Source organism: Corvus kubaryi, unplaced genomic scaffold (genome assembly GCF_017639235.1).
Source record: "Corvus kubaryi isolate FWS band 111438036 unplaced genomic scaffold, C.kubaryi_AGA036_p1.0 37398, whole genome shotgun sequence".
NCBI lineage: Eukaryota > Metazoa > Chordata > Aves > Passeriformes > Corvidae > Corvus > Corvus kubaryi.
In genome coordinates, this window is record NW_024581137.1 from 40,133,550 (window position 1) to 40,153,031 (window position 19,482).

Here is a 19,482-nt window from a genome sequence, read left to right on the forward strand (position 1 = left end):
CCTCTTCAGTGTCACTTCAGATCACATTGCTACCACTGAAGGACAGATGCAGGACCAGTGAACCCAGTCTTCACAGGGCCCTGTGTCCTGATCCCAATGTGCAGGAGAGTCCCAAATTTAAGGAGTCCCCCAATCAGTGTGACTGTAAATGTTCTGGTTGCAGTAGGGCTATTCACAGCTCCGGGCCCTGCTGCCTCCTCTGGCTGCTCGGCTCATTACCTTTGCTCCCCTCCCCATCGCACGGGATGCTCTGGGGCAAAGAATGCACGCAGTAATATCAGCCAACCCTGGCAGTATCTCCAGAGCACTCCCAGCAGTCATTTAACTGATCTGTCATAGGGGATTTGTTGCATTGAAAGCTACACAGACATACACTTTCTCTTTTATCATTTTCCTGCTTCTTTTTCCCTTTTGAAAGGAAGTGTGGGGTGGAAGAGGGTGAAGAAGGAAGAGTAAGCCCATGGATGACTCACAGTGAAGGAAAGCACATAGTATTCATCCTTCTTTTGAACAGGGGGAAGTTATGAATGCAGTTTAAAGAGAGGAAATATGCCTGAAAGAAAGGGTTCTGAATAAAAACAAGAAAGAAAAATGCCTCATATGATTTCTAAACCATCTGAAGGGGGGAGGTCTTAGCTAAACTATAATATGGTGGAAGAGCAAACAAGTGGGAGTAGAATTGACAGTTATTAGTGGACACTTACCTACAAATTTCATCATTAACCAAGAGCTTTATTGAGAGCTTAAAAGATGGTTACTTATTTACCATCTTTATTAAAGTCTTAAGTTTGTTTATTTTTTTAGAGATTATATAGTGGGGGTTAATTTAAAAGAAATGCATGGAGGTTGCTCTCTAAAGACTGCTTAAGAAAGAGCAGACTCTGCAGACTTTTAACACAACAACATCCCTGAAAAACCAAACTGGAATTAAATAAGGCCTGGATAAACAAACTTCTCATCAGCCTTGCACAAAACCTATAAAAGTCAGAATTGCAGCTGGACAGAGAAGTGTCTTTTGAAGCTTAGCAGCAACATTCCTAAATCAAATCTGTAGTTCAAAGCTGTTCACACAGGGAGTGTTCAGTTTCAGAAGTGGATGACATCACCCACTGTTCAGATTTACAAAGAAACTACAAAAATTGAATCATTCAACCACTGGGATCCCAGGATGAAGCAGACACTTGCAGCTAAAGCATTTCCTCATGACCACATGAAAACATCTTAAAAAAAGGAAAAAATCTGTCGGAGCACATATATATTGAAGGAAATGTAGCACAAACAAAGAGCAAAATTTAAACATTCATTGCTAAAAGCACTAGCAGAGTTTAAAGCAAAGAAAGATTTAGAAAATCCTAGGCTCTTCAGATTGTTACTGAAAATCTCAGAGGAGGAGCATTTTGAAAAACATTCTACCTCTTAACAGTTTTATCCCTAAAACAATAAGCATCAGATTCAGCAACAAATATGAATATCCAAAATTATTCATCCTAAAACCAATTCTTGAACACCGTAAGAGGAATACTTCATATCAGCAGCTCTTTGAAAAAGCGAATAAAAGGCATTAAAAGACATAAAGATGGCATGAACAAGAGCTTGTTTTAATTTAAAAAAATAGAAAAAATAGCCCAAATTATACAATGCACACTCGGCAAATTGACAGGCTTCATGTGTTCTCAAGGGCTAACACAGTTTCTGTTTTAATTTTCATTTAAAATCAACAGAAAAGGGTTACCACGTGCTGTGGGTAAATATACTAGTTCTGGGAGCTATTATTTTTGCTGCGGTTGTTGTCAAAAGCTTTGTTAAATAAAAAACAAAAAAGGAAAGACAGGAGAGAGAGAGAAAACAGTGATTTCTGTAGAGCCTTGAGTGCCAGTCAAACATTAACACTATTTTCTTTGTTTGCTTTCCTGCTTGCCTTGATTGCTTTCTCCCTTCGTTACACCCACACTGCCTGACCCCTTCTTGCTCCTGTTCTCTATACTCCCTAAATTACCTACCCATATGCACCACATTAAAACATGTTATAATCTTCTCTTCCCATTACATCCACCAGAATTGTCAACTTTGCAAATTTACTGTGAGGGTCAAATAACTAATATTTCTCTGCATGTCGCAGCTTATAGATTCATGCAATTAAGGGAGATTATCAACTTTCAATGCAAAAACTTTATAGTCTTCCCATTTTCTGAGAAACAAATGGAAACTCTAAAAGCTAGACAGTCTGGAGACAATAAAGATATCATTAACTTTACTATTTTTTAAATCTTATAAGTGTTACAAGCCTGTTTCATGATCCTTGCATGAAGAGGACTGACACGACTGACCCACATTTAAGTCTCTTCCTCTCCTCCAGCACAGGTGCATTCCTCATCCTGCCCCACCACCCTGCTCTTTGGACACAGGGGTCATCTTCATTTTTCTGTGCTCTTGATCTATGATTAGTGTGTCTAAGTGTTACAATGATTCAAATAATACATAAGGCCATTAGACCACTCATGGCCACTGCCTTCCCTTCAGAGGAGGTGGAGGAATTGCTGAGTGCACCTCCCCGCTGCTGAGAGCTGCCCAGTATTTGCACACTCCATGCTGCTGCAGGCAGAGTGTCAGGCTGAGGCACTGCCTCCTTTTCTAAAAGCAAAATCCCCATCACACACACTGCAAGCAGCCACAGCAGTGGAGACTGAGAAGAGGACACAACAAGAAAGGATCCCAAAACTTGGATCCAGGGCCAGTGACTGCAGAGCTCAGACCACCAAGGTTTAGTAGGAATTTTCTTTACAAATAAACCAAATGCAAGATACATTTTGTCAACTTCTCCTCCCTTCCCATCACACTTTCTGCAGTATTGGGACTCTCTGAAGAAGTTAAAACTGCACAGTAAATGCTGCCTTTTGCAGAAGGATCTCAACTAGAACTGCTGCTACCCCAGTTCCTGGCAGCGAAGAGGCTCTATTACAAAGCATTTGCAGATGCAGCGTGCATTGTCCAAGATAAAAAACACATCTAATAAAAATGAGATAAAAAGCACATTGATGAAGCCTTCCATGTAGCTGGCTCAGCATCAGCCTGCAGGACCCCACGATCCAGCTTGTATTTCTCACTTGTTGTGACTGTTGGCCACAATCTCATGGGTACCAGGCTTGGAAAGATGGAGAGGGCCATTGGGAAGGGTTATGGTTTGGTCTCATTGGCAACAACAGGGAGCTGCAAGCTCACTAGATTCTGACATAGGCTGCAAGGAAAGGAGTGTGTAGGCAGCCATTGAGTAGATATAAAGGACATTACACACTAAATTTAGATATGGACCCTTTTAAAAACCACTGAGGGTGTTTGCTAAATGACAGACAGTCCCCTTTCCTGTAAGTGACACCCAGGTCTGAGCAGCATCACACTGTCCCTTTCTACAAAGTACAGGCTGACTGCCAAGCCTGCACAATGCTAAACACAAAATAATCTCTTAGCAGACTTGCCCATCAGCAGAAAAATGCTCCTGTAGTGGTTGCTAACCTACGACAGCTCCATTGAAATGATCCATGATAAAATAGAAGACAGAAATCTATTTGAAAAAGACAAACTCATTTTGATTCTGAACACATCGCCAACAAAGCAATAAAAAACATTTATTTCCTTCTTTTTCTCTTTGTGTAATGCTTCCAAGTTTACAATGGTGTGAAACAGGAAATCATGCAGCAGGTATCTAAGGATAACAGCAAAAGGAACTCCACCTCCTGCAGACACTGCACTGTTTTGCAGCTTGTCCTCTATGACAGATTATTCTCATTTCATGCTAGTTCTAGGGAAGACATTTAGTATCTAGCCAAATCACACAAATTTGTTACATATCACTGATTTTTAGTCTGTCCTAGTATACACACTATTTACACTTCAGGGGGTTTTTGGGTCTGGGAAGGCTGACACAGCTTTCTCCAATCAAAGGGCACTATCCTCCTCTTACAGGAGGGCAGAATTTGTTCCTGGGTTTACAAAAGCTCCAAGGGTAGCTGGACAGGATTACTAGCAAGGATTATGCAAGGCACTGTTAAAGACACAAGGGGGGAGGGGGGGGAAGGAAAAAAAAAAACAAAAACAGGTCAGCAGTGAAAAGTCTGTTCTCAAAACATCAGGATGATCTGTAGTAGAGTCTTATGTGTACATCTTATGAGTAGAAAACTACTAAGAGTAAGAGGAAATATTTCTATTTCAGATTTCTTTTTAGTTAAGGACTAAAGTTTTGGGGGGTTTTTTTTGAGGTTAATATATAACAGTAGTACATAAAGGTTCTGTTTCAGGGGGAAGAAGGTGGGTGGTTTACATGTCAGGCCAAATTCATATCTCATTACTCATATTAGCAAGCAGCTACAAGAAAGATCTCAGTTACTTCAGTAAGGGTAAGGTTCCACTCAAACTGAATAAGGAGCAAAATTTTCCTCTACATTCCATACAGTTAATATTTTAGAAATCCAAGATAATCTTTATAAATATACACCATCTCCACAAGAGACAAGTTGTAGTCAAAGTTCATTGTATTTTTGCTTCAAAATGTGTATTTGGTTTCCTAAGAATCCTAAATTTACCAGTCATTGCAATACTATATGAAAAGTTTGAGAACATAATCTTCAAGTCCATTAGAGATAATCATTGAAAAATCTACATATTTCTTGCCATTACTAGGAATGAGGCATTTGGATGAAATCATTGTAAAATGATGGAGAAACTTACTTGGCTTAAAAGTTTTGAAACTCCTTTAGCATGTTCAAAATCTGGTCTTCCAAGTACAGCAGGCTCCTTATTCAGCTCTCCCCTTCCTTTCTTGTACTTAGCCTTTAAAAAAAAATAAAGGGGGGATATGAATCACTAACAAATTGTTTGGATTTTTTTTATCTAGAGAAATTAAAGCATTAAAGCTAGTAGAAAAAGTCTCACTTAATGGTCTGCATTGACACTACTCTTCTAATCAGCACGTAGTAAAGCCTTCTCAGGGTTCAGCTCCTTAACAATATAATATTTCTTCATTGTAAAACACAATGTAAGGCATTCACAAAATTCAACTTTAAACAAATGCATAGCTTAAACCAGAAAAATATTGTCCTCCCGATCAAGGCAGAATGAGTTACAGTGGCTCAGCATTTCTTGTGACAGTTAACACAAGATTATTTGCAGCAGCTGAAAGTAGTCTTGAAATAAAACTAGTCTGAGGGGCAAATTTTTTGAATTGGAAGGTCAAATTCCACTCTCAGTTTTACCACTGCGGTCTTGCTGATGTCAGTGAGACTGCACTGGTGTCACAGTGCGGAATTAGTCCCGCAAGGTTAATGTTATGTGATCTCTCCAGCTGAACTGCCTCCCATGCAAATCGCTGCAATTTTTTCCCCACAATGCATTAGAAAAGAGCACAGATGAATCAACAATAGGTGCTTTGCAATACCACACACGAAATTACCCACTGCCTAAAATAGGCTTCTTGCATTACTCAGGCACTGTGAATCAGCAAGAACACGTCATAACAACAGACGGGGAGAAATCAAAGTCCCAAAGCCACTCTTAATTCTAAGAGCGCTTGAACAGCAATTAGTAAATCTCCATGTTGAGCATAACAGTTAGTAGAAGTTCTTGGTTTTGAAAAAATCCTGAATATTAAAAGGTGAATTTGAGATCTCTTAAATCTGTCTCTCCAAATGTGTCTAATCAGTGTCACATTTAATTATCAGTTACTTAAAATCTTGACTCAGGGCTTTCAATATATATATTGTTTGACTTGCCTACAATAAAATACTAAACTGCATCACACACTGCTGCTTCTCAAACTCCTCCTTCACCTGTCCATTAGCAGAGGTCACAGTGGGAGGGCAAAGAATTAGAGAGGGGAGTTCAGGGAGGAGAACCCCCATGAAAGAAGCAGCGTCTGCACAGCTCTTGGAAGGACAGCAGGGAATTACATTTTCCTGTCACTGCCGGCTGAGATGAGAAAAGGAAGGGGAGCCCTGGGATGCCAGCTTCTCTCATACCAAGGTAAAAAAGGTTTGATATGTCTTCTGAAGTGCAGTATAGCATCCAAGCATATGACTTGAGAATGGTTATCATAAATAAACCTGAAACAAAACCAAATTTAGCAATTTTCACGTTGTCTTTACATCAATTACCAATAATTGCAAAGATCATACTGTCAACATCTAAAAAGGAGAAACCCATAACTTTCTAGCCCTACCAGGCAAGACTGGTTTGTTTTGGTTATGTTTGGATTTCTTTTAATCAAACCTCCCTAGCAGATTTGGGGGTGCAGGTTTTCTGTTCAAGACATTTGAGAATTTCAGCAGCATTCTAAAAAAATCTGATCAAAATTGTGATTTAAAAATTACATGTCTAAAAAATATAAAGAGAATAAAAAGAGAACATACATCACTTATTATCTTTGTTATTTCAGTTGCCTTCTTTACATCTGGTCTGTTCAGCACTTCAGTGTACCTATGAGTATCTTGCACATCCTTCTTATAGGATACCTGTCAAACAAAACACAGTTTTGTTTAAAATAAACAATAAGGTTTGAAGTTTATAAACAAGCTTGAGTGACCTGTCAAGTCAGCCATCAAATTCAATAGAACTCTGCCTAATTTATTCCAACAGACTTCTGCTTGACAGGGATTGTAAGGTAAGACCCACACACAAGGTAACACGATAAGGAAGAAATTCAGAAGCATAAAATACAATTTCAAAAACAAAAATGGTTTTGCTTAGAAGCACAGTGGAAAACCGAAGCACTACAAAGACACAAATAATAGGTTTTACCATAAAATTTCAGAGGACTTTAAAGAGCATAGTAATTTTTTTCCCATGTTGTACCCGTTTTTAATACAAACTAATGCCTGCTCTGATACTGAGCACTGCAGCCTAGGAGATTGCAGCTACACTGAAGAGAAACTGTAATTCTATCATGCTGAATGCCTTTCTCAGTACTAGACAGACATGTAGCTTGTATGTAATTCAATGATACGACTCCACCTCAGCATCCCCACAACGCCACTTATTTGCTCCTTTGCACAATCATGGGAACAAGAAGGCTGAGTGTTCCAACATGTTGAGTTCAAGACTGACTCTTTCTGTTTGTATGAAAGTCACTGAAATAATGAATGGGCTCAGAAAACTTTTGTCAGAAGGCTCAACCACAGGTAGGAGAGTCCAAACATTCTCCATTTAGCAAAGCAATCATGGGAGCACTGTAGACCTCAGGGACATTGTACAGCTCCACAAGTTATCTTTCTTTTCCTTCTTCAAGGTTTGTGAATTTTTCCTGCTCTAGCACATGTGCCAATCTAAGCCAATTTCCAAGAGTTGTCTTACTGAATTATTGTGAATGACATTCAGTCCCTGGTATGCAAAAGTGTCTGACAAATTGAAGTTTCAGGCAAAAGTTGGAGAACATAAAATAAAGTTTAGAGGAAATAGAAGGTAAAAGCATAATTCCTCCTGAAATGGGAAACCTTTTAGATTTTCTTTTGTTGCTTCACAAAGTTAATCATCCTCTTAAGATAGTATTTCACCAGCAAGAAAGTTCTCTGCTTGAAGTTTCTCATTTATCTCCACTCCTATTTCCAGTGTAAAGTTTCATTTTGGGTACAATGCAACAAACTCATAAACTGCAGCAGTCAGTGACAAATATACTTCATAGAAATGGTATTGCAAAAAGAAAAGGAAAAAATTTACTTTTTGGCAAATATTTTACATGCAACAGGAAAGTAATTTTGCATCCATATGGCTTCAGCTAAGCAGACAAGCTAAACAGGCTTCACTGTTGGCTGCCTGCCCACAAATAGACCTTATAATTTTTAATCTGCCGTGAGTGACACACAAGCGTAATCTCTGATAAAAGAAACAAATAAATAGGTTTGATGAATACAGCCCAAATTATCACATACATCCAAAACAAAAGTTGATTCTTACAGCTGGTTTAAACCACTGGAACTTTTGTTTTGGTTATGTTTAGATTTTCTCTAATTTGGAAGATACTAGAGGTAGAGAGAAGCATTAGCAATTCAGGACTTTATATGAATTTAGTTAATTATATGCCGTTCATCCTAATGACCACATGAGGTGAGGTAAAAACCACAAAGGCAGCAGAAACAGGTTTCTGAATAGCACCCTATGATCCATGTAAATTGCAAATTAAAGGCCAGCATATGTGCTTAAAATAGAAATTAGGAATGTAGTGAATTTAACATCAGAGAATCAAGAACAGTGGTGATAAAGTTGAGGAAATGTGGTCACTTACTGCTCCCAAATGACATGATCATATAGTACATGAAATAATGGATTGTGGTTAATTTCGGGGAAAGGAAGGGGGGGAGAAGTAAGACAGTGACAGTCCTTTATATTTCACAATTTCCAATTATATTAGATGCAAGGCCAATTGCTATACCTTTCCCTGAGTGAATTATTATTCTTCCTGCACCTAAACCAGTATACCTATTACTTATGTCTGAGGGAAAGTCATCTAGCATTTTACAAATGTCTGCAATATATATTTGCTCCATTCTGCAGCTTGTCATACTCCAGTGAGAATAAAAATGTTATGCAGCAGAACAGTAGTTTGTCAGAGGTAGGCCAAAGAAAGAAAAAATATGTTTCCCATTTCCTGAATAACCTCAATCCCTGGATGCTGACCCTCTCCCATTGGGACACTGTGCTGGCCTCTATTACACAGCTGCTATTCTGTTCCATCTAGTGATTTTTTATTTTTTTTTTTTAATAGTGCTATGTTAGAACAGTAAAACCAGAGCTACTCTGAGAGAGCAGGGGAACAGATGTAGACAGGGCAAGCACCCATCTTGGTGTGTACACCCATGAACATCAGAAGATGTAAAGTGAAGAAGCCTTTGAGGGAAGAGAAGCACAAAAGAAAGGAAACAGCAGAAGCACCCTGAGAAGGAGCCATCTTTTGTCCTGAGTTGGTTCAGCCAAGAAGCTCATACCCTGACTGGAATTTCCAGTCATTACACAATGCCCTTACTCAATCTTCACTTCAAAGGGTTGCTCAGGCCATACCAAAAAAGAAAAAGTCACCAAAGGCTCAAGAATTGTTCCTCCTCATGAGGACCACAGGTCTACAAAATATTTGTTCCAGCTGGCCTTTACATAGGAAAAGTAACTGAGATAACAATTTTAGGGCAGCAGTGAAAGACCTAGACGGAGAGTTACAGCAGAAAAGTGGGAAATACAAGCCAGAAAGAAGCAGGACCTAAAGGAAAAAAAATGTACTGTCTTGAGTTTTGAAGCTGAGAACAGTAAATTACAGATACCAACTAAATTTGAAGTGGGTTTCTAGACAATTTGAAATTACAATAAAAAGTGGCTACATTGTTGAATATTTTTGTGAAGCAATAATTGGAACAAAACCATTTCTCATCTTTAATCCAAAATGTGATTACATACTCTGAATTGCAACTAGATTTTGCAAAGCATGGAGAATATTCAGGACCTGCTCATAATTAGTAGGCTGATTTTAATAGGGCCAAACCTCCAGCTCTTATAAAAAGGCAGAAGGTCCACTGAGGATAAACATGCTGATCTAGTTACTCCAGCAGGGTCTGGAAGATGCTTCACCTTACATAAATACCAGTGGAATGCACTACAGTGCCATAAAGTAAACAGATTTCTAATGCTGCAAAACATCTCAGACTGTCAATCAACAAACAGAAACTTCTACATGGTGAGCCAAGCAAACCTGGATTTAAGAGATTCCGACCTTTCCTGAAATCTGTTATCTTCTCATTTATTCCAATACCAAAACTATTCCAAACTGTACATAATGAATTACTAAAATATGCACAAGCATCTAGGAACACATTTTGCCTTCTTAAAGATTCAGCAAGAAGCTGGGCACACCTGTCTTTACAAGAATTTGTCTTTTACTGTTTGTCCCCAATTAGCATTTTCTAAGAGCTGTTAAGTCCACTAACTAATGGCCTGTCAGCTGTGTCTCTGCTCTCTTTTCTCTCATCTACACTTTGGGGTCCATCAACACTAAGAAAATGACTAGCTGGTGACAATCATCATTGGCAACAGCTTTTCTAATTCCTACTCAAATGATGTTGAAAACTGTTTTCCGGCTTGAGTAGAAGAGACAAACACATTTCTGCCCCATTACAGATTGATGCAGTCATCCTTTCCAGTAATGGGCCTTAAAATGGATTGGTCCCAATTACATCAGGAGTAAACATCATTTTCAGCACCAGTTGGAAGTGGTCCAGGGGGACTCACTGTTGACAACTGCTGTCAGCAGAAAGTTAGTCAGTGAAAGGTGATTTTTCTAATGCAGATACTGAACAGAGAGCCAGGAGAAGCTTGACTTTACCATGATCTGCATCAAAACAAACATTAACATTTGGGTATGTTACTGATGTTGTTTAAGCACATCCAGTTTAAGATCTGCTGATTTGGTCCTATCAGAAAGAATATACTTTTTGTGTATGTGTGTGGATTGTGACTGCACAATATCCTGAACATGAAAAACAATTTACTCCTAAGACAATATAGACATCTTTAATATTCGAACTTAGATGGTGAGTGAAACACATAAATTTTCATTACTGACATAATGTGGAGTGGAAAGTGTATATGTATGTACATCTAAAGTTTGCCCAACTGTCAACTAACATTTTAAAAGAAGCACTGTTTTGTAGATAAGTATAAGAGAAAAGATACCAGGACTCCAAAATCAGATCTGCAAGCTGCCTTTTAAGTGTTGCTAGATGAGTCTATTGCAGTTTTCCTATTTGTAAAATCAGAACACCACATCCTTATTTCATACCATGTAATGATGTGAGGAGAATCAGTAATTTTAATGCAGCAGAATGTTTAAACTGCTGTACAAATATTTAACATTGTTTTCCTATTCAAAATGCCCGGTGATGGACCAGGTCATGGAACAGACAAAACTGTAATGCATGGCTTTCAGTACCTTCATGAGATGCTATGTGCAGCTTCCACATAGACACAATGTGGCAAGTGGTTTCTTTGCTTTAGAAATGTAGTTGTCATGTCATCTCACTGTTCAATTACATCCTTCCATTCACAGATTCTCAGATACACATAAGGCATGCTATTTTGTGACCTGATATTGTTTTAAGGTCACCACCTAGTTTTGGTCCCAAGTTTGGAAACTTCCAGATGAGTTAAATTACATCAGCTAAGCACAGGCAACTCGGCTGATGGTCCCTACTTCACTCTTCTGCAAATGACTTTGTGTGCCAAAGTCACATCATTAATATTCAATTCACAAAACACAAATACAATTTCTAGAGAAAAGTACTCTGGTTTGGATAAACATGCTTCCCTTCAAGCATTATATAGTATTTAAATTATTTTTAAAGTATATTTCCTGTCATTTAAAAAGTCAATTTTGTTCATTTGAGAGCAATTATCTTCAGTCTAAGTATAAAAAAGAGAAAAATTATTTTCTTATACATGATCACATTGTTCAGGAGATTTTACAGTATTTCCCTGTTAGGCAGTTTCTGCCCAAACATACAGAGCATGTTAATGATATTCAAAGTGGTGTGAAGGCCTACAGCACATGACAGTTTCAAAATATCAGCAAAAATTTATTGTAAGTTGAATACAGTTTTAATTTTTAAAGGAAATTGCACATTTCACAGAGTTGAGTATAAATGTCAGCCTTATTTTAAGGCTGAGTAAACAGTCTCAAACACATCCTAATCCTATTAGATGCAAACCCTCCATGTAAAGGTTGAATTGAGTTGGCAGAGCATTGTAGGTAAACATGCATTCTGCTCCCATAGGTAAACTGTACTGAATGGTGGATAAAAGAGCTTTGTCCTTCCAGCTCCCCAGTAGTTGCCCTTCTTTTTCCCTGCACTTTCAATGCTGTGATTACACAGACAGCCTGAAATAGTTTGGAAAGACAAATGCTCCACATTTGGGATGCTCACTGTTCCATGTTTTGACTCCAAGATGAAAACTCACACGGTTTTTAATTAAACTTGTACTTACAAAACAAGAAATCCACAGCTATTCACCATGATGCCCAAATATTACCCACAGGAGCTCTGTAACTCTGCTGAGCAATAACTGGACTTACATGACTTACCTCCTTTATGTGCGATATTTGCCCATTGCACTGCAGCTATGCAAGAGCAACCAGAAAGAATCTGTTCTTAAACAGATTAAACTAACTGGTTAGAGTTTTATGTTGGATTTGGATGACTTATTTGATTTTTTTTTTAAGTTTGCTGAGGCTTAAAATAATTTCCCTCATATTTTTTCGTTATTTCTAACATGCTGCTAAAAGTTCTCATTTATCAAAACATCCTTCCCTCCTGCGTTTTCCTTCATTTCCTTTTTTTTTTTTTTTGGTTTTAAGGGTAAAAGATGAAACAACTGAATTTCATTTATCCTCACATCTGTAACCTGTTCTCCTTAATTCTATTAGCAGGTGATATACAGCTGTAGAAGGGGAATAGTTTTGCACTAGCATACTAATCCTCAGACTATGATGAATTTGCTATAGAAACTCGTCTATACTCCTCCTAGTCCCACCACCTTCTCTGAGAGAGATTCACATCTCTCTTTCCAGTGTTATTTCCTTTCCTAGTAGTCCACCATCATTCCTACTGCTAGATAAATAAAAAACCTTTTGCTTATGAGGAGAGACATTCATGTTCCCAGCTCCTAAGCTCTGTCAGTGTGACATCCTGATGCTTCCAACAGCAGAGATGGAGAGTGTTTGACAGGAAGAGGGAATTCTGTAATCAAGGCAGGTTGCAAATTACTGCTGGGAATTCCATTGCAGGTATTTCCCAGCAGAAGAAAAAGTTATTCTTCAAACATAATGCTTCCCTGAAGTTTTCCAGCAGCCTTTTAATCAGCAGCCAGCTGTCAAGATTCTGCACACACAGACATACATCTAACATTGACATTTAGTTTTCAGCCTACATAACCTAAGAATGTTTGTTACACAGTTAGTAGGGGAAGATAGGGTAAATTTAAGATATTTCAAAATGAACACCCAAGCTTCATTTTCTACATTGTTAGCAGCAAACAAATATCTCATTTATCTAAGAAAAAAGAGTTTTAAAATGACATGCCTACCTCAGTGGATTTGGTTATCTAAACAAGAATGGAAATGGGTCATAACTTTAAAGGTATTTACCCACCAGCTGTTCTTAAAAGCTTTGTGTACCCCTTAAAATGACATCACTATTTTAACCAATCTTCTCCTAAAATTTCTCACAAGTAAGCTTTTACAAAACCTAAAACTAACATAAATTTTTCTTCAAAGTTGTGTCTGTGTCACTCAAGACTTTAATCTGGGCAGCATTTCAGCCCCAAGCAATCATGCATTGAGCTAGTATAAGCTAGCTTAACCATGAAATCAAACCTGACTTGATTCTAATAAAAAATATAAACACTATTACTAGGCTTTTATATTGTGAAAACTTTCAGAACTTCAAGAATATAGCAAGCAGCTGAAAAAAAAATAAGCAACCGACTTTCAAAATATTGCTAAGTACTCCTAATTATTTGTAAGTTATCTAAATAAAACTACAAGAACAAATACATTGGTCAAATGGTATAAACCAGTGCAGGCATCAAACTGAACTCTATGGCTCAAATTCTGAAAAAATAAATCATATCTTATTCTATTAAATTCTTTGAAAATCTCACTTGATATGTATTCATGATTAGGAACAAACTTATTCATAAGTGTGCATGTGCATAAAAGTGTGCAAGACAGGGCAGAAACAGCTCACTTGTCTCCCCTATGCAGCACCCCTGAAGAACTATCCAAGTATTGACAGTGGAAGACACTGAAACAATGGTGTTCATTTAAACAAAGAACTCTATAAACTTTCAAAGTGCAAGTAGCTACAAGTGAATTCAGAAAACTTGTGCCTGCAATTTTATTTCAAAGTGATAGCACTTAGTAACAGTTACTACTGATAAATGGTAACTACCACTTTCCATTGCAGTTCAGAATAAAATTCATATACTGTTATTCATAGCATATTTTATACATCCATCATGTCCTAAATTACTTCAGAGCAAATAATTTATAAAAAATACCAGCTAAGGAAAAATGGAAATATTCCATGCCCAATTCATTTCAGTAAGTTATAACAGACATATCTACCCAAAACAAGCACACTCATTTCAGATGGGGGAATACTTACATCACTCTGGTGTTTACTGACTTCCATGGCATGTTTAACATCTGGAGGTTCCCTCATGCGTGCATAGTCTGAAAATCCTTTCTCAGCATCATGCTTTTGTTTATAGAGAACCTGAAAAGAGCAACATTATACTTTTGTGACCTGAGAAGAGCAGGTATAATAACATGAGTTGGGTTAAACCTAGTGGCATAGTGTGCCTGTATTCAGGAAGAAAATAAATAATTAAGCACCTTAATGGAACCAGAACACTGAAATGAGAGCAGCTTCCACCCAAAACAGAGACATATGAGGCACAGTCAGCAGAGAGATTTCTCTGCATCTGTTATTGCAACAGATGCATGAGTAGACAGGGGATAGAAAAAGTAATATACAAAACCAGAAAATTAAGTTTAACAAGGTGAGAAGACAGCCCAGGGAAAAGCATAAGCAAAAGCCATTTTGTTTTTTTTAACACACTTGAATACATCAGCTATATAATTATTATCCATTTTCATAAATAGTTTTACATTACATACAGCCCAAAGTTCTATTTCTTCCACTGTTAGGAAACTACCCGCACAATATGCATTTTGACTGGCCCCCAGGTTCACAAAGAAAAATAATATTTACATTCAATTGTCATCATGGTAAAGGAAAATGGAATTGAATTGTGAATTTATAAACACCTTTACTTTTATAATAGAAATGGAGTTAAATATTGGGCATTCATCCAGCTTTCACTGTACTGTTTTATACTTACATACACACATTCACATACTACAACTGCCTGAAAAGCTGATCTTACACTTATCCTTGTCCGAAGCTTTTAGGCTTATATTAAGGAAAATTCACCAGGTTTTGATGGCTAAAAAGTAGCAAGCATCAAGAAAATTCATTTTCTAATAGCTTTCATAGCAGACATTAAAATAATCCCCAAGAAAACAGCGATAACTTTACTAAATAAGATTGAAAGCTGGTTAGAAGAAGGACTGAAACTAAAACCCATGATAGCAATAAAAGAATACTGTGAAAGTTTTGAGACAGAAACTCTCAACTACAGAGATTCAGACTCTTTTAGGACAGGATACTAGAACTGTGAGAAAATGCTGTATCTGTTTTTGTTTAAAGCAAGATCTCATCTGAGTTACAGAGTAGTGTGCCCAAAGCAGTATGTCAGTATCTGCCTTGACTATCTCAGATTACAAAATGATATACAGGCTGAGGGATTAAGACAAAAAGGGAGGAGGGGTATTTTTGCACTGCTACTATGTGAACAAAAGTTTCAAATCAGGAACCTTTAAATGTGCCACCTCCTTATCCAGTGTAACACAATCAGCCCTCTGCAGAAAAAAACACAATTGAAACTGAAACAAAAAGAGCCCACAACTTGCCTACACTGGTTACATCTTGCAAATGGAAAAGCTCATAATCTTTAACAAGACTGAAGGATCACTAACAAATGATTCCCCACAAAAGTGTAATTACTACACAAACATATGCCACAAAAACTCGTATTAGTTCTCCTTGCTTACACTGTCACTTTTAAGATGTTCCCCACTTAATGCCATTATGAACAGAAGACCTATACAGTTACTTCCAAAATCTACTAATTTACAGATATTTTATTACATTGCCATTTTGCTGCCTTAACATCTCTATTTTTCCCTTGGTGAATGGGCTACATAACCAAGATATGAAAACACAAAAACACATCAACTCTCAGCATGAGAAATTTAACAGAAATTACAACTGAGTATCTGCTGTCTTGGGGAAAGATGACCAAATTTCTTTAGCTTAATGTAGCAATATTTCACTTGCTTTGGCATCTGTTCTTCCTATCTTTTCCCATTATTTTCATTAACTTGCTGAAGGGGTCCTGATGCAATCCCAGGCTAGGAGGGGTTCAATGGCTCTCTAGTTTGGGACAGTTCAGTGCAGAACTACTCCCAGATTTGTAAACCACTTCCAAGTAAGCATGAAAATATATTTATTTCATCAATATTCTTAGAATCATTATTCTACAGGTTAACATGCATATATTTATTTCTCAACTCATGTTGATTTTCAACTTTCAGCTAAACTGAATTTCCTTCATCAAATCTATATACGAAACTACTCTGCACAGAGATCAAGCATTATAGTCACTGACATAACTTCTACTCTGTAGTGGTGCCATTTATTAACTTCAGAAATATAAGGCAATTATTTAAGTAGGACTTCAGATTGACCAAATTTTTAAGTACTCATTTTTTATTTTTCTCCTCTCTTGTACACCAGTGTGTCAATAGGAAGCTGAATTAAGGAAGGTTTTGTGCTCTTTTAACCCAGCTCTGACTGACCTGCTGTTTCGGCATACTTTAAACACGATTACATTTATATTTTTATATTTCCCTTTATAGTCAGTAAGGTGTGCTCTGAACTTAGTAGGATTTTGTAGGACACCAAAAACATCACTTTAATCTCTAGATAGAGAATTAGATTATCCAATGTATTCATGTAGAACAGAATTATACAAGTCCAGAATACCTGCCACCATAAAACAGAGGAAATCTTGAACATGACATTTCATACCATAAAAAAAACCCTGAAGAATTACATAAAACAGTTCGATAATGTGTAATATGATTGGAAATGATGCAGTAAACAACAACATTTTTATTGTAGTAAAAAAAAACCCTCTGAAACTTTCTCTGGAAGTTGAAAACATTGCTTAAGATTCTCTTGGCTCATTGCCTTTATAAAGAAACAGGAAATACTGTTCAACATTGACATATAGTTACTCTTTGAGATATTGCCCTGTGCAAAGTAGAAAATTAAACTGCCTTCAGTTTGCTTTAGATTATTCCCTTTAGATAAGAGGAAAAACAATGCAATTGCTTCTCATGGCAGAAATAGTGATGAAAAAAGTGATGAAATGCTTTTTTTTTCAACATTGTTTCCCCCCAAGCAATTTTAAATACCTTTATCATTGTATGTGACACCTTATTAAAAAAAATATTGTTTTACTTAAGAAAGTATTCAGTATACAGATCTACAGACAAAAAAGAAGAATTGGCCCAGAGCTAGCAATGATCAGAAATTTTCCTTCAGAAATATTTTCCACAGGAAAATTGCAATTTTTCCAAAAAGTTTCCATTTACTTTCAGAAAAATCAAAATGAAAGTTCCCTGCCTAGACTGCTCTCATCAAATTTATTTTCTCATTGCAGAGAAGAGGGAAATTGGTGAGAGCTTTGTAGGCTGGTAAGCAGAGAGAAGTTATTCAGTGATGACAGGGACATCTCCTCTTTCTAGCTTACCCCGGGGACAACTATGACAGTAGTGAGAGAGGGAGGCAAATCTGATTGCTCACTCTCAAGAAAACCATTTAAAAGGCAACAGTCAAATTTTCTGTGAAGAGGAAAAAAATTAAATTGATAAAAGCCACCCAAGTGTGTGGGGCTGTGAAACAACTTCTTCATTTTTCTGAAACATTTTTTCACATAAACAGTGTTAGGATTTTTTTTGCCAACAGTTTTGGACAGATGTCCTTCTCTATGGGTATTTGTTTCCTTCTTCATGCCAGTTCTACATAAAACACAAAAAGAGCAAACATGGGTTTCATGCAAAAGCCAGCAGGCAGTCGTGTTTCAGGCTTTCCTGAGCATCTTGAAGAGAGAATTGAGTACGATTCAATACAGCCAATATGGAGGAAAAGTTCCACAGCAAGAGAACCACATGTGTCAGGGTGCTGTCCTCTCCATTACAGAAAGATCCTTATGTCAAGTACTGACACCACATGGCAGGACCCCTGAAGAATGAGATCCTGGCTCTGCTGAAGTCACTGACAATTGCATGAGTTAAAGAATGCAAACGTGGTCAATGGTGCTGTGGCAGCCTGTTGGCTCTGGAGAGGACAGGGGAGGGCAGCTGTAGGTGGGGTATAACTGTTGAGAAAAACAGAAAATTTCCCCTTATGGTCTCCAAGTTCCTAAATCCTGTGTGTGAACATGGCACCACAGAGCAAGCAGAGTCCTGCTTGATCTGCCAACAAAAGCATTTCAGCCCAGCATTGCATCCAAGAAGCATGAAAAGGGAGTCAAAGGCGTAAATTTGTACTAATGCGGATAGGGAAAAGAACACATACTCATATTTTCCACCTCTCAGGAAATCAGCACCTATTTTAAAATCAGCTTACTATAACTGAGAAACAGACTGCAGTTCCCTGTTTGTAGCAGCCTCTTTGGAGCAGAGCTGGCACAACAGCCAGCTGGTGCTGTTCTCTCTCCTTCCTATGGCATATCTGTAGTCTCCTCCTGAAGTAATGACCTGTAAATTCACAATCCCAGCTAGACAGATGCAGCAGAAACCCCTCCTGCCATATCCTGACCCAGCTGAAATCTGAAATCCTTGTATTAGCTACTTCGGTACTGCAGTGATAGGCACAATATGGATTAGATTTGAATACTGTGGAGATTTTCACTAGAAAATCCCCTGAGATCTCTCTCAAAGTAGCATTAAATTCAGGTCCACTGCAACAGTAACCACAAGCTGGAAAAATGTGTCAGCGAATCTTTGAGTTTTATGGTATATTATGATTTATAATGCATCTACTCCTAAGGGAATGGTATGAATTTTATGGGAAAAATTTCTGCTTAAATATAACTCATCCTATATGCATATTTTTTTCTCAATGACTATTGGATGATTGAAGAAAAACTTCAGGAACTACCAAATAAAAATGTCGATCTTTTTCTTAAAAGGGTTTTTCTGATGAACCAATGGTTTCATTTTTAGTCTCAGTTATTTATCTTTTCTGCCACATCACCAATGTTAATTGACCTCATTTGTGTAAACTAATGTAGAATGTAATAATTTGGAATGAATTTGGGAGTAAATCTGTGGCAAAATAGTTAACTAATGTTTTATAAATCAAGCTAATGGCTTAAAAATGTTATACAAGTTTAATTCCCAATTTATTTTTACTGTAATTCCTCTAATCACTCACTTTACAATGAAATGTCACATTAATGTCATTTCAGCTACTGTGCTGCTTTGAGTGTATATATGTTCCTTTTCAAACTCTGAAAATTAAAATATATGTTATTATATTTGCTTAATATAGCCTTGATTAACACAATGTTTTACATCAAAACATTCTTTCACAAGTTGTCATGAGATTTTAGTCCTTTCTTTTGTTATGAATATTTTCCTTTGTCTGAAAAAGTATCACTACAGTACAAGAATGCATACTGAGATACAATCAATACTATGGATTTAGGAGCGTGTTCACTTCACACACTGGCTGTATTAAACTATATGTAGTTGATATCTTTAAG

General features: G+C 37.3%; 1 protein-coding gene across 14 annotated transcripts in view; it reads right to left on the reverse strand.

Annotated features, from left to right (window-relative positions):
- Nucleotides 1-19,482, reverse strand: part of NEBL (nebulette) — a 258,274-nt gene that overhangs the window by 64,242 nt on the left and 174,550 nt on the right. For 12 of the 14 annotated variants that reach the window (XM_042042788.1, XM_042042787.1, XM_042042784.1 and 9 more), the window contains 3 exons: nt 14,187-14,297; nt 6,399-6,500; nt 4,723-4,824 (listed from right to left, as the gene is read on the reverse strand). The exons of the other annotated variants lie outside the window; for them this stretch is intronic. In XM_042042788.1, coding sequence (XP_041898722.1) covers nt 4,723-4,824; nt 6,399-6,500; nt 14,187-14,297 — 315 coding nt within the window. The remainder of the gene's footprint in view (nt 1-4,722; nt 4,825-6,398; nt 6,501-14,186; nt 14,298-19,482) is intronic. 14 annotated transcript variants of the gene reach the window in all.